At 38.7% G+C, this 15,890-nt stretch overlaps 1 protein-coding gene across 3 annotated transcripts in view; it reads right to left on the reverse strand.

Moving 5' to 3' along the window:
• Window positions 1-5,207: 5,207 nt before the first annotated feature.
• Window positions 5,208-15,890, reverse strand: part of LOC117291179 (supervillin-like) — a 41,378-nt gene continuing 30,695 nt past the window's right edge. For all 3 annotated transcript variants that reach the window (XM_033772756.1, XM_033772758.1, XM_033772759.1), the window contains exons 13-24: window positions 15,376-15,477; window positions 14,586-14,694; window positions 14,055-14,087; window positions 13,760-13,927; window positions 12,538-12,698; window positions 11,818-11,917; window positions 11,113-11,463; window positions 9,770-9,925; window positions 8,686-8,832; window positions 7,944-8,065; window positions 7,137-7,292; window positions 5,208-6,574 (exon numbers count right to left, since the gene is read on the reverse strand). In XM_033772756.1, the coding sequence (XP_033628647.1) occupies window positions 6,488-6,574; window positions 7,137-7,292; window positions 7,944-8,065; window positions 8,686-8,832; window positions 9,770-9,925; window positions 11,113-11,463; window positions 11,818-11,917; window positions 12,538-12,698; window positions 13,760-13,927; window positions 14,055-14,087; window positions 14,586-14,694; window positions 15,376-15,477 (1,692 nt within the window). In that variant the 3' untranslated portion in view covers window positions 5,208-6,487. The remainder of the gene's footprint in view (window positions 6,575-7,136; window positions 7,293-7,943; window positions 8,066-8,685; window positions 8,833-9,769; window positions 9,926-11,112; window positions 11,464-11,817; window positions 11,918-12,537; window positions 12,699-13,759; window positions 13,928-14,054; window positions 14,088-14,585; window positions 14,695-15,375; window positions 15,478-15,890) is intronic.

Genomic DNA, 15,890 nt, shown 5'->3' on the forward strand with positions numbered 1-15,890 from the left:
TCAGGTTTGATCACCCAACATATAAAATCTCTTATCTACATACCCTGACAAATAAAGAAATCAAAATATATGACTGACAAATAAAAAGTTCTGTTTGGCATGATCAGAGTCCACAAGTTTTTCAGTGAATGAGTCAATAATCATGAAAAGGTTAAACTCCGTTTATGACTTTATATAGTTTGTCAATACACGACTACAAACACAAAGTTCACTGCATAACCAAATTATAAAGTAGTTAAGGTCAAAGGGAAAACAAATAGTAGATTTATAGCCAAATGTGTGGTAAGTTTTGGGTGGTCCCTGGCGAGACAATTTGCTGAACCTTAAAGAGACCTGGAAGAACGAACTGTTCTGAACTTTTCTTCGGAAGAAAAGTGCAACCTAATTTGAAAATGCATTTAACCAAATGATGTAACATCATTCAAACCTGGTTTTCTTAGTAAGCTAATTAAACAGGTCTTAATTAAACAATATCTTGTTTCAAATTGAAATATAAAAAAAAAAACACGAGTTGATTAAGTTACCCACAAACTGACATTCTCACTCACAAGTAAGTACATGACTGACAAAAAAATTAATTCATAAAATGATCCTATTATTTTATTAATATCACCATTTCAATAATAATTATAAATTACACTTTCAATCAAATGTTAAAAGTGGGGTTCCATCATTCTTCAATACTTTCCTCTACGTAAAATAAGTCATAGGAACACCAGAAAAATCTGCACAATATAGAAACAGTAAAAGTGATTGTAGGTTAAACCTCAATGGGTGGGGTGTAGTAAAACTGGGTATTGAAAGTACCTTAATGACTACCGGTGGACATTGTATCAAGGAAGAGGTTGGGGGGGGGGGGGGACACATACCAATGGGTACATTATCTAAATCAAGTGTCCTTCTCGAGTTACTAAATTAAGTTGTTACAAAAAGGGTGAGTTTCAGGGTTGAATCTGAATGCAAGTTCAAATCAACCCAAAATGCTCTCAACTATTAAATAACAGCCAAAGGTGTAAGCACCTACTTCAAGAGGCAAGTTAACAAATTGTACTGACTCTAGGCTATAGACCTTTATCATGGTGCGGCCATCTTGATTTTCCCCTATTCAAATCAATGTAACCAAACTGAGGCTGAAATAAGAATTAGTCTGGTTCCTTTTTAAGCAATGAATATCAGCATCCATTACTGTTGTTGGATCAGGGAACATGACCAAGATGGTGGCAACGTGATAAAGATCCATACCCCAATTTGAAGCTGCACTAGCGGTATCAACTCTCATAGCAGACCGACAGTTGCTATACCTATTACACAATGCATATTCATGTTGGGTTGAAGGCTACCAGGGCCCAATTTCATAGCGCTGCTTAACGGTAAGCGAATTTGCATGCTTACTGGGGCAGAAGAATTTGCTTAAGCCTTAGTGTATTTCACAGGTTAGCAGAAAAATTGGGCCGCCATATTGGGTGTTTACCGTGGATTTGCATTGTGACGTCATTTATTTTCGTGCGGTAAGCACCGGAAGGTTAGCATGCGTTTTCGTTTGCTTACGGTTAGCAGCGCTATAAAATAGAAATTGCACAGTAAGCACAAAATCGGCCGCTAAGCAGCGCTATGAAATTGGGCCCTGGTTTTTGTATGGACAAAATCTAACAAATTAAGGAAATGTTATCACATAGTTCTCCTTCGAGATTGCTTACAATTTAAGGCAGAATAAGGTCAAAATGGGTACAAAAACAAGGCTTCTCAACAAATGTGTAGTCACTTGTGTAGGTCTATATTTTACAGTGAATAAAAATCCATACAAAACAATGAAGGAAGTGTATGACATTGGCTTACTACAAATATAATGGAGGAAACTCAGTTGAGTCAACAACCTACATGTTTTGTATACAGCCTTTGCTTGTTTCTTAGCATGCCTCTTCCAGAATCCACCAGCATTACGACTAAATCACCACCAATCAGTAAAGATGTTCATTTTACCAATTCCAATATGGATGAAAAAATGAAGCACAAACCCCACAATTTTTCAGTGACGTATCACCATTACACTAGTGGCTTTATCAGACTGGCAACTCATCGATAGACCTTTATTATGGTGCGATCATCTTGGTTTTCTCCCATTCAAACCAATGTAACCAAACCGAGGCTGGAGGGAGAATGAGTCTGTTCCATTTTTGATTAGCATCCGTTATTTCTGTTGGATAAAGGGGACAAGACCAAGATGGTGGCAGCTTGATATAGGCCTATAGCGTGCAATGATAGGGGAGATATTGAAGATTACATTCAACATACTGGATTTTTTTTCAAATGGGCAAATGCGGACCTAAAATATACCCAAAACCTTTGATACAAAGTCGCTTTTAAGGGCATTTTTAATACCATGATTTTGAACGAGGTTGACTTACTGAGAAGCCATGTAAAATGTGTACAAAAACAATCTAGAACTGGAAATTGCAAATTCTTCAATCCTTTTACAAATTGTATCAATTTTAAAATCTATCTATATGTTTTTTAAAAACCATTGTTAAATTGTCCTGCAGTTTTACCTGGGAAACTTTAATTTAAGTACATTTGTTTCAACATATGAAACTGTGAAACTTTCTTTTATAGTTTTTAATGAAATAGACTTACACAATATCAAAATCAAACCCAAAGTATTAAGATAATGTGATTAATAATTACACCAAATCAGTTCAGTCAAAAGTTCAAACAACATTATTTTGAATTCAAACAAACAAAATTCAAGGCAGTGTTATCACAACGTGGTATTACATATCCAGAAAACAGACAATGATAAGTACAGTCAGATAGAAAAATAAGAACCATTAACAAATTCACGCATTACACGTAAGAAGGCAAAGGAGTATGTTGACTTAATTCGGGTACACAATATTTTGCAATAATCAACAGCTGTGTAGTGGAGGAAGTTGAATGAACATGAAAGTTGAATTACAAATTTGTTTTCAAGCCCATCACAAGGCCTTCATATTTAAATAGAAATCACTTCAGCAGGCAGCATCAAAAACATTTTAATAATTAATGGTTTAAAAATTTGGGGGATTAATCATCCTTAATTGCAAAGGACCAGGGCCCAAAATTCATAGAGCTGCTTAAGCACAAAATTTTGCTTAAGCGTAAAAATCCTTGCGTAGTAAAATAAGATTACCGGCTAAGACTCCACTCAATTGTTATGCTTAGTAAACGACAGCTAAATACCAGTCACAATCAATGTATATGGCATGAAATTTTGGCTAGTACCATGTGTAAAATAAGCGAGCTATTTTCGTACTTAAGCACATTTTTTGCTTAAGCAGCTCTATGAAATTGGTCCCAGACGCAGATGCAAGGGGTTCAAGTCGAACGCATGCAAGGGCGCCTTCGATTAGTAAGCCACACAGACCCACATAACAGCGCTCAACTAACAGATCAAAGGTGATTGGAAAGTGAAAAGAGAAGGGGTTCGTCTGGGTATTCCTGATTTGATTGGCTGCATATTGGTAACAGCACCTTGTAAACCGTCACATGTTGCAATGTAAAAAGGAGTAGGTCTCATAATTAAAAACTAGTCAAATACCTTGCAGGAAAATACTGAAAAGTAAAGGAAGTGGACACTATTGGTAATTACATGTACTCAAAATAATTATTAGCATAAAACCTAATACTTGGTAACGAGTAATGGGGAGAGGTTGATGGTTTAAAACATTGTGAGAAACGGCTTCCTCTGAAGTAATGTAGTTTTCGAAGAAAGAAGCAACTTTCCACAAATTTGATTTCGAGCCTCAGATTTAGAATTTGAGACCTACCAATAGCGCCCAGTGTCTTTAAAGCGCCTTAAACCCCGGTCCAACTGCAGCGATAACGAGAACGATAACAACGCAAAGAGAATGCACTCTATTGGTTGAATGAGCGTGTGCGTATTCTGCGTGGAGCAAATCAACCAATACAATGTGTTCTCTTTGCGTCGTGATCGTTATCGTTCTCGTTATGGCTGCAGTGTGTGACTCGGCCATTAAGCCTTACTGAGTGATAGATATGAGACCTATGTAAGAAACCACTATTATTATTTTTTTTCAGAGGAAGGAAAATGGAGAGCTCAGAGAAAAAAAACCCTCATGGCATAGGACAGAACCAATACAAAACTCTACTCAAACATGGCCTTAGTCCGGTACATTAAATAAAATATAAATATAGGAAACAATCCAAGGCATTATGAATATCCCTTTAATATACTGAGTAAATAAATTGAAAAGACAACGAGAAACAGTTGGAAGAGAAACTGTTGCTTAAAGAGAACCTGGAACCTCCCAAAGTTTTGGACGTATTAATAAATATTATTTACTCTAAGCTACCTTTTATGCATTGCACTGGTTTGATAACAAAAAATGAGAGTTGTGAAAGATCTACACAGCCGAACAACATTGCTACCTATGTATAATTTAATACCGAATAGTTTAAATCAGTACTAAAGAAAGATCATGGGTCTATCTTGAAGGCACGTACAAAGGCATTCAGGTTAGCTCAGTGGTTTCTTCCCTGCCATTAACCTCTGATCCAGTAATATTGTCATCGTTCAACGCATTTTTTTTTATACTTTTGAATGGCAACAATTAGGAACAGAGAAGAGGAAACAGTCACAGCTATTGACCCGATTCACCTGACATCATCAGCATAATATGGGATGCGCCATTTTGGTGGTCAATGTCAACGTGTGTTATTCAGTGAAGTGCGTATATTAGGCGACGTAGCGACGCACGTACACCTATTGAGTGCCAAAATGGTGAGCGTGGAACAGTCCCCACGTGTAGCGCGTGTGCAAGGGGTCAATAAGTCGAAAATGGTAATAATGGTTTTACATAAATGGTTGCCATGCATCTTCCTAGCAAAAACCACCTTGTTCTGTGAGCCTTAAAGGGAAGGTACACGTTTGGCAATTACTCAAAACAAATATTAACTTAAAAACTGACTTGGTAACAAGCATTGGAGAGCTGTTGATAGTATAAAATATTGTGAGAAACGACTCCCTCTGAAGTAACGTAGGTTTTGAGAAAGAGGTAATTTCTCACTAAAATAATAAACGACTTCTAGCTAGAAGTCTTTTATTATTATCTGAAAGCACACAAATTCGTCCAACAAGGATGTTTTTACTTTCATCATTTTCTCAAAACTTCGATGACCAATTGAGCCCAAATTTTCACAGGCTTGTTATTTTATGCTTATGATGGGATACACCAAGTGAGAACACTGGTCTTTGACAATTACCAAACCTGTACCTTTCCTTTAACAGCCGAATGTAAACCTGAATATACAGCACCTTCAAGATAGACCCAACCTCTGCTAATGCCAATAACCTTCAATTACAGCATAAAGACGACTCAAGGAATTATTCCACCTTTAGTTTTTTGTTTTTTACATAGATTATGTACAATTTTGTTAGGGACTAGGTTGTTAATTAATATATAGAAACAGGTAACATTCACAACGTCCAATATTACTCATACAATAGTACGCTCATTTCAACTGGGGTATCTATCCAGTAATAGTCTTTTTTTTCTACACTCAAGCTTTCATGATTTACATTCAATTAAAATAGTCTCTCTTGGTATTTGTTCTTGTCGACGGCAGTGCGAAATTTTGTGACACAATTTCCACAAAGTCTTTCTAGCATATAGAGTGTCATTGGGCTCTATCCACCAAAAGCATTAGTAGCTCACTGAATATTGCGTCAACAGCCAATCAGATTGCTCCGTGCTGCTCTTACAGCCAATCACATTCCTTCTTGCTGCTCGAACAGCCAATCACATTCCTTCTTGCTGCTCTAAAGATGAACTTATCAGCCAATGATAGTGCTGCTCACATCTCTCCTAACCACTGTTGTCAGCCTATCGGGACACTCTTTCGTGATCTCTAGGCCAGTGCTGATTGGTTTGAACACCAATTTCATCAGCCAACCAAACTTCTCATTGCCACTGTGAATACTTATGTCATCAGCCAATCACATAGCTCCTTGCAACTCCTTGGTACATTAATGGCCAATCATAAAAGTGCTCAAAGCTCAAAAAGTTACTGCTCTTCTGGTACTACAAGTATTACAGAGGTGGTCAGGAAGCCACACTTGTCGTTACGAACATAAAGTGGCAGAGTTCAAATTTTCACCAGACCACTCAGCTGGGGCGCCCGCGAGAAAGTTATCGCGGAAAGTCACGAATTCATAGCATATCATCGCATATAAATGAGACTTGTGTCGTCATCATCCATGCACACCTTGCCATCGGAAATTATGGTTGGAGAACTCTGTAGATGATTCAGGCATCATTGCCATGTTAGTTTAGCACACTCGGAGCGTTCAGTGACCTTTATGGAATGAAAGTCACAAGTACACCTAAAACATTAAGGCTGCATTTCATCTTCTTCAGTGACGACTTCATTCCTTCGAAGTGATGTGGACGAGCCCTTTCTTCTTCTTCATCTTCTCCGAGAAGTACTTCTTTTAAAACAACTCCACTTCTTTTTTGGTTTTAATTTGTTTCCAAGATGGCATTTTGTAGAACTCGTCCCTCCCCATTTTAAGTACCTCCTGCAGAGCACAGAAAGAAAAAGAAAAAAGAAAAAAAAAGATTTAAACCACTTTCATACAAGCTTTGTCTAAATGCAGAAAAACTGGCTTTGTTCTTTGGTAAACATGTCCCTGGTAAATGAGGAAGTCTTTTTAATAAATCTGTGTAACAACTGGGTAATAATTAATCTACATCTCTCCAAAGTAAGAGTAAATTGGTCAACAAATTGTGTAATTTAACTCAAAGAAAAACCGCAGCAGACAGTAGCCAAGTGCTATGTTGGTGCAGGGGGGTCAATATGTTCAAAGAACAATAACAAAATCACCAGCACCTATAACACAAAAGCAATATTTAGGATAAAGTATTTAGAAAAATGAATTACCAAGGTTAAAGGGTTTGGGTACTTTGTTTACGTTACAACAGATAAAAGTCCACAGATTTACATTAAACTTCCACGGTTTATAACGATGGTAGAAAGCTGCCCTTAAAATATGACTTACTGAGGTGCTGTAGTTTTAAAAAAATGAGTAAAACAAGTCCCGAAAAATAAAGTTCCGTCTCAAAACCATGAAGACAGTTTACCTTGAATTCTTCCTCTGAGAGGTAAGTTTCTAGTTTCAGCGGATCCACACCGTCTGGTAAGGGTCGGATCTGAAGCTCAGCGAATGTGAATTGTGCTTTGGATAGTTTCTCTAAGACTTCACTGACGAGTATCGCTCGATCTCCCCTCTTCCCATCCTGTAAGGGTAAAGATGACCAAATAGGATTAAAGGGAAGGTTCACGCTTGGTAATTACTCAAAACAAATATTAACTTAAAAACTAACTTGGTAACGAGCATTGGAGAGCTGTTGATAGTATAAAACATTTTGAGAAACGGCTCTCTCTGAAGTAGCATAGATTTTGACAAAGAGGTAATTTCTCACTAAAATAATAAAATACTTCTAGCTAGAAGTTTTTTATTCCTATCTGAAAGCACTAAAATTCGTCCAACAAAGGTGTTTTTTGTCTCATTATTTTCTTGTAACTTCGATAACCAAGTTAGTTCAAATTTTCACAGGCTTGTTATTTTATGCTTATGTTGGGATACACCAAGTGAGAAGACTGGTCTTTGACAATTACCAATTACCTTGCTTAAGGACACAAGTGTTACGGCTGGGGATTTGAACCCACACTATGCTGGTCAGAAACACCAGAGTTTGAATTCGGTGCTCTTAACCGCTCGGCCACGACACTCACATGGCTTATCCACAAGAACTTGCGCTCGGCCATGACACGCCGAGTATTCATAAAGTAAGTATTCATAAAGTATGCATAAAGCACATTATATTTGAACATTTTTTCATTTATACAAGATACAAATTTTTTCAAATTATATAAAGTTCACCTACTTTTTTGTTAATTTCAGCTACATCATTGTTGACTTTCCACCATGGGAACAAGTTGGTGAATGTGAGAGGCTCCAGGCCGCCATGGACAAGGTATGCCTTGGGTGGGTTCTTGATCCGTTTTTCTGCAGAAAAAAACCCAAACAAGTTCTCCATTATTTTCCTGTTTTTGTGCCGCCCAACTGTTTTTTTCTTTTTTTTGAAGGAACAAATTCATGCATGATCTTCTTGTCCTGTTGATAAGGACATGTATGGCATTCTACAATAGACCATGTAGACCTTACATAATAATGCCTCAACTTCTATCAGACACCCTAGGAAAGTGCAATGAGGAACTAAATTTCTTTTCTTCTTTTAAGAATTAATGGCAATGGACACTATTGGCAATTACTCAAAATAATAATTAGCATAAAAACTTACTTGGTAATGAGCAATGGAGGGCTATTGATAGTAAACAACATTGTGAGAAATGGCTCCCTCTGGGTAGTGCAGTTTTTGAGAAACAAGTAATTTCTCACTCAAATGTTGAAAGACTTCAGGCCTGAAGGTTTTTTTCTTGGCTACTGAAAGCACACAAATTTGTGCAACAAGGGTGTTTTTTTTCTCCATTATTCTCTCGCAACTTCGACGATCAACTAAGTCCAAATTTTCAAAAGTTTGTTATTTCCTGCATATGTTGGGATACACCAAGTAAGAATACTGGTCTTTGATAATTACCAAAGGTGTCCCGTGCCATTAAGCTCACCTTTGCAATACGCCATGACTGTCTCCATTGCACACTTCCTATCAACATCCCATCTCATCTTGGCCGAGCCAGTCTTCTTATCCTGGTCCTCAGGCCACCACCCTTGCCATAAATACACCTCATAGTGGTTGTCAAACAGATACTGGGCTGTTTGGGCGGGAAAAGAAGCAAAATGGTCGGCTTTTAATTGTTAGGAATTCAGTAATAAGTAGTGCTTACAGGGTCAGTGCAGAATTTATGTTAAACTCTTACTGAAATGTTATTGTCCACAAAATAAAAAAACATGAATTTTGATTCCATTGGCACGTCAATACAAAATTCATTTAGTTATGAATGATGTTTCATCAACAAAGTACCACACATTAAAAGGAAAGATACACTCAAATAAAACATCCCTTGAAAAAAGTTGCTTTTCAATTAATGAGACAAACCTGCAGAGAAGCAAGGACTATTTGATGTAATGCCACATGTGCAAAATTTGCCATGCAAACTCCGAAATACCCTTTCCTTAGCAAGGATGTTTCTGCTTTGGTACATGTAGCTCAGATTATTTATGTTTCAGAGAGCAATGACATTGGGTCTAGGCTTAACACACCATATTTGGCAGGCTCTACAAAAATGAGTTGATCTTTGCACAGCCCACTTTCTGTACGGTGCTGTGTCGAGTGTTGGGAGGGTGAACAAAAAAGTTGAAATGAACTTTTGTGTTATACGGTTTGATGCTTCTTTTAAGAAGCAACAAACCCGTGGTCGATATTTTCATATTTCTCAATAGAGTACAAAAAAGGTTAACGTTAAAGCTGAACACAATAAAAAAAAATTCATACCTTTTTGTTTTCTTTGTTTACTTTTGTTCCAATAAAATACTATATGTTTTTATTGAACAGGCAGTACTGGTCATGTTCAAATTATGGCATAATTTATTTTTTTGTTGTGTAAAAAAATAAGGCAAATGTTGTACGATTAGCTTGTTTGTACGCTCTTTTCAGTTGTCCCGTCATCCCTCCCCCTGCTGTGACTCAATTTCACAGAGCCATCACATAATTATTACGAATTTAGAGAAGTTTCCCCACTCCTTTCTTACCTGGTTGTGTTGCTCCATAAAGGTCTGTTTGTAGGAATGGATACGGGGTAGGTTCCTCTTCAGAACGAGACTGGTTCAATAGCTCATTAGCAAGGAACACCCCCGATGTACTCGTTAGATGGAATAACCGAGGAGTGTATTTGTAGACGAGAGGGTCTGCAGAAAAAATCAACACAAGGAAACAACTTTAGTCTCAAGAATTGTCATGCTTTCTGATCTATAAAACGTCTGCTCGGAAAGCTGATTATTAAAAAAACTCAACATCAGGGCCCAATTTCATGGCTCTGCTTAACGCAAGCACAGAATCGGCGCTTACGGAAGCAGGGAATTCTGTGCTTACAGCAAGCGTATTTCACGGGTAAGGGGCCGAATTTTGGCTTTTGCGCGTGCCACGTAACTAGGCATTCTACGCTTACAAGGCTAGCGCAGAAATTTGTGATTGTAAGCGCAGAATTCGGCGGTTAGCAGAGCCATGAATTTGGGCCCTGATGTTTAATGTGAGGAACTGAATAAGCTCCTTGCATGTGGGCTAAAATTTGGCAGGGCTCAACTTTAACACTGGACCACAGGCCCAAGCAAGCCCAGTGATTTTAGCCCCCGGCCAGTAAACCCATGACATGGCAAGTCTGGCAGTCTTGTGTTTTCCAATTGAAAAAAGATACCCAACTTTGTAAATGGTTTTACTAACAAAATGAATGATGATCAAATATTGACATTGAGTTATGTCTGGTAAAAAACTTTCAGTTCTATTAAATATCCAAGTGTAATTAGACCTTAATGGCAAATGAGATAAATCCTCTCTGTATGTTTTTTATTTTTTTTAAATTAAGTCGCCAGACACACAAGGCCTGAAGGCCACTTCTAGGTGTGGGCTACAATTATATTTTCCAGAGGCCGTTGCCGCCTACTCCTAGGGCTGAAACAGGGTTACCCCTTTTACAGTCCATACGAATGTAGGCTTGGGTATCATCAGTCCGAAGCCTGGCCGGTAGAGCAGAAAGCACTACCTCCCCAATTTTACATAGCAAGTGTCACGACCGAGATTCAAACCCACACTCTGCTGATCAAACACCAGAGCTTGAATCCAATGCTCTTAACTGCTCGGCCTTGACACGCCACATTTTGTTAAAATGCAAAGTTTTTTTTGTAAACTCAGCAGACAGTTTGGTGTCTTTATGATTTTGGTCTAGTCAAATTTATGTCAATGGTGTTTATGTAGTCCTTGAGTTTGTGGAACACAAGATCTGCAAAGAGTTACTCAATATTTATCTACGCTCATTTGGTGTCCTTGTTTCACAAAGTGAACCCATAAATGTGGCTGTGCACAAACGGAATATCTTTACCTCCTATTGCACTGTCGTACGAACTCCTATCAAGATCAATCAGCTTCTTGAAGATGTTCGTCTCATTCCCTTCTTCCATCTCTTCTATCGTCACGTTGCATTTACTCTTCATACCCGTCTCCAACGGTGTATTTTTCTTCAGCATATCGGCCGCGTGGACGGCTGTTGCCCGAGATGCTTTTGAGGACTTCACTCCGTGCCAGATGTACACCGTCGCCTTGGTGCCCTCATCCTTGAGATGCAGAAGGAGGAATGACGTTCTCGATCTGAGCTGAGATGTTTCACATTGTGTCTCTAGTAGTAGACCTTCCTCTGCGTGCTCGCTGCGTACACAGTACAGCCTATTTGGGCCTGCAGGGCAAACAATTCAAAATCATGGTTGTGAAGAAAAAAAAAAGGACAATCACACAGGCCTGGAATTACACAGAGGACATGACCTCTGTTTCTTTAGTCTTGGACTTGTTGCCTCTCTTAGATCTTCCACTGTAAGTGCCCTTTGGAAAATTAAAAAAAACCTTGCCCTCAAAAAGAAAATTCCAGTTTTCAGCATCTTCTCTGCACAGATATCTTCAGGCCACGGGTTACAGTGATAGCCACGTTTAAGAATTCCTTGGTCTCATCCAAAAAACATTTTAAGCAATAACGCAGTTTGTAGGTGAAGTTGGTGTGCTTGGGTGCTCCTGTTGATTTACACATGATAATTACCTGATGTGTTAGTGTCTTCTTCTTCTCTCTTGCCTTTATGCATCACCATACGACCGTTGAAGAGTTGAAGAAAAGCTGGAGGCTCTTTGCCTTGAATTACCTGTAAAAATATGAGGGAATGATACAAATTTTTCAAATTGTGAAAACATTTATTTTGGTAAGGAAATTATTTTTTCCTTAGCTACTTTTGTGCTAAACAGCTCCGTGAAAGTGGGCCGACATCATTACAAGTGGTGTCCCTTGTCAGACTGAGTACACAGATGGTAGTTACATGTATAAGAAACTGTTTTTAACCGAAACTGATGAATGATACGCACTGTTTTACTTAGTGCTTCTGGAGCAGGGGCCAATTTCATGGCTCTGCTTACCACCGAAATCTGCTCTTACAATGACCATTTTCCGCTTCCTTGAAAGTGCCGAACTCTTGCGCTAGCTGTGTAAGCATAGAATGCCTAGTAATGTGGAGTACGCATACCCACAAAATGCCATGCCAAACTATGAAATAAGCTTGACGAAAGTGGAGAATTGCCTGCTTTCGCAAGCTACGATTATTTGCTTACAGTAGGTAGAACCATGGAAATGGGCCCAGATTTCTTAACCGGCACACCACTGAGCTAGCCCCATGACAAGGGCACATTTGACTGGTATAATTTGCAGTTGGTCCAGGAACCTTTTTCAAATTATGTTTAAATGTTATCCATCTCACACAAAAAAACTGACCTGTCTCTGTGGTCCTCTTTCATCGTCTAGTTCCACCGTCATCAACGCCGACGCTCCCTTCTCATTGATGGTGCTTCCAAGACCTTGCCAGAAGAAATACGCACATCGCTCTCGTCCATGGCCCTGACGCTTGGAGAGATTACCCTTGAGATCACGCATGCCTGGTGAGAGATGAGACAAGGTTAAAGTTAAAGTATCCTTCCACGCTTTGTTTGTGTCATCCTTTTCTTTGCTTGCAAGTCTGTGTGTGGCTGCAGATAGCATATCTGTTTCTTGGACCTGTGTGCTCAGGGCCCAGTTTCATAAAGCCTGTAAGCACAAAAACTTGCTATAAGCACAGAAAACTATTGCTTAACATAAACATGTCACCAGCCAAGACTACACTAAGTTTTTTGCTAAGCAAAGAAATTGTCAGGTGATATTTTCTCCTTACAGCTATATGAAATTGGGCCCAGGGAATAACAGAAACAACAGATGTAAAACCAACCCAGATATTAAACCTACAACACAGCAATATTCCTAGGCAAGCTGGACGTACCACTTTTTTAAAGACAGTGGACACTACTGGTAATTGTCAAAGACTAGTCTTCTCACTTGGTGTATCTAAACATATGCATAAAATAACAAACCTGTGAAAATTTGAACTCAATCGGTCGTTGAAGTTGCGAGATATTAATGAAAGAAAAAATACCTTGTCACACAAAGTTGTGTGCTTTCAGATGCTTGATTTAGAGACCTCAAATTCTAAATCTGAGGTCTCGAAATCAAATTCGTGGAAAATTACTTCTTTCTCGAAAACTACGTCACTTCAGAGGGAGCTGTTTCTCACAATGTTTTATACCATCAACCTCTCCCCATTACTCGTAATTAAGAAAGGTTTTATGACAATCATTATTTTGAGTAATAACCAATAGTGTCCACTGCCTTTAAGGAAAAACTTCTAAAGCGAGAGGAACGAGAGAAACACGCCCAACCTTTAATGAAAAGAGGACGTTATGCCCTGGGCATCATGGGTTAAGGGTATGGGCTCATGAGAGTATGGGCTCATGAGGGTCTGGGGTCATGAGGGTCTGGGCTCATGAGGGCGCTGTGGTACATAGCCATGAAAAGCTTAGCGATTGAGGCTTTCAGCCAGGGGAATAATGCATTTGTAAGAATTAGCAGGTCTGGCAAGAGAGGGCCCATTATGGACTAAATCTACCACAAAGGGACTGATCTTTACCTGTACTCACGACCCTGTACTGCCAACGCACCACGTAGGTGTCCCCTTCATGGAATTGCCCGAAACTCTCCTCTGGCAAGATGCTATGGTCAAACTCCATAATGTGCCACATGACAACAGATAATGTTTGGATCTCATTGCCTCGTTGATCGATCTTCTGGAAGTGGGCTGAAAGAAAAAATGAGCAAATGTACGTAAATTACTAAGAAGGTTGAATATATGTTTTTGATATACCACATTAACAGATTATGAAGTTTTATAGGTCGAGAACCAATCACTTTTACTTTACCCTTACCTATATCTTCTGCAGATTTAGCTGGATTTGAACCTGGAAAATAAAACAAAATGAAGCCTGTGAGTATTTGATTGATGTTGAATATACAAAGAGGTGATAGGCTGTTGAAAAACGGCTCCCTCTAAAGTAATGTTGTTTTTGCGAAAGAGGTAATTTCTCACCCAAATATTTTTAAGACTTCAGGCCTGAAGGCTTTGTTAGGCATCTGAAGGCACACAAATTTGTGCAACAACTTAAGGGTCTTTTTTTCTTTCATCATTCTCTTGCAACTTCGATGACCAATTGAGTAAATATTTTCACACATCATTCTCTTGCAACTTCGATGACCAATTGAGTAAATATTTTCACAGATTTGTTATTTTACGCCTAATTATGTCTGGATACAACAACTGAGAATACTGGTCTTTGATAATTACCAAATGTGTCCAGTGCCTTTAAACCAATAATTGTTTTAAGGTATTATAATTTGAAAATCAAATAAGAAGTAAAACAAGTTTGGTGTTTCTTAAACTACTTGTGGAGTGGACTGACCTTTCCCTCTGCCAAGGTTTGTGTTTTCCAGGATTAGATCTGGTTTCTCTTTGCTGAGCTGAATCATCTTACTGGCATCATAAGCAACAAGTTCAGGAGCTGCCTCGCTCTATAATAAAATGACATCAAGAAGGATTGATTAATATAAATATTAATTCAGTAATTATTAAGCCTGAAAGCAGAAGCCCTTTGAATAATTTCTTTGTCATAACCATTTCTTACTGAAGGGCAAGTAAGCACACGAACACACAAGGGCAGTTCTTAGAGGAAGATTAGTGACATGACAATGTAAATCCTTTAAGAACAGGAATTTCAACTTTGAGAGGGCAAGGCCATTTTCATTTGGCAAAGAGTAATTCCATTGGAAAATCTTCCTATAGAACATACATTGGAAAAATGCACACTAAAACACACGAGGGCAGTTTTGAAAAGCAGATGAGTGATATAGACCTTTTAGCAAATACCCATTGCGTAAGCGCTAAATGTTGAATGAGGATCATGCTGGTCTAGCTAGCGATCACAGCTAGACCAGCATGCACCTCATTCCGAGTGTTTTTGACAAGGTCTATGACAGCGTATATCCTTCAAGAACATCCTTATCAGGAACTTCATCTTCCATAAGGCCATTTCTCATTTCGATAAAGGTCACCAGGAAAATCTTACAGTTAATGGGAAAAACTTTGGAAGGGCACCAAGGCCAAGACTGGGGCAACAGAGGCTGTGGCCACTAAAGTACGCGGGTGGGTGTTTTGATTGGAAGAGGGGGGGGGGGGTATCATCTTCAACTCACCTTTTGTTCGTCCTCTGAGCTTTTGGCCTTGATGACCCTTGTATCACTCGGCCAATCAATGAACTTGTTCTGGAAGAGTGTTGTTTCCATATGCTCTGTGGTCTAAACACACACAAAAAAAGAAATAATTCTTTCAATAACAACAATGACAACCTTTTGCATTAAGGTGGTTGCATTCTCAAGATTGCCGAAAATCCCAAGCGAATATGTCCACGCAGGAAGAATAATCCATAATAGGCAAACCCAATCTGAGAAATGTATCTGACAGTAACGCTTATCTTTTTACATAACCACCAAATGTTTCTTAAAATGCTTTATAAATACTACCCAAATCTGCTGTAGGCTTCTAACCAAATAGTTTTTTTGCCGTTAATTTTAAGAGTGATTACCAAACATATACCTTCCCCTCAAAGGACGACCTATGACCCCTTGCAAGCATGTCACATGCAGCGACTGTGCCACGCTCACCATTTTGGTGGTCAATAGGTTTACGTGTAAACGCCACGTCGCCTAAA

Source organism: Asterias rubens, chromosome 6 (assembly GCF_902459465.1).
Source record: "Asterias rubens chromosome 6, eAstRub1.3, whole genome shotgun sequence".
Classification (NCBI taxonomy): Eukaryota; Metazoa; Echinodermata; class Asteroidea; order Forcipulatida; family Asteriidae; genus Asterias; species Asterias rubens.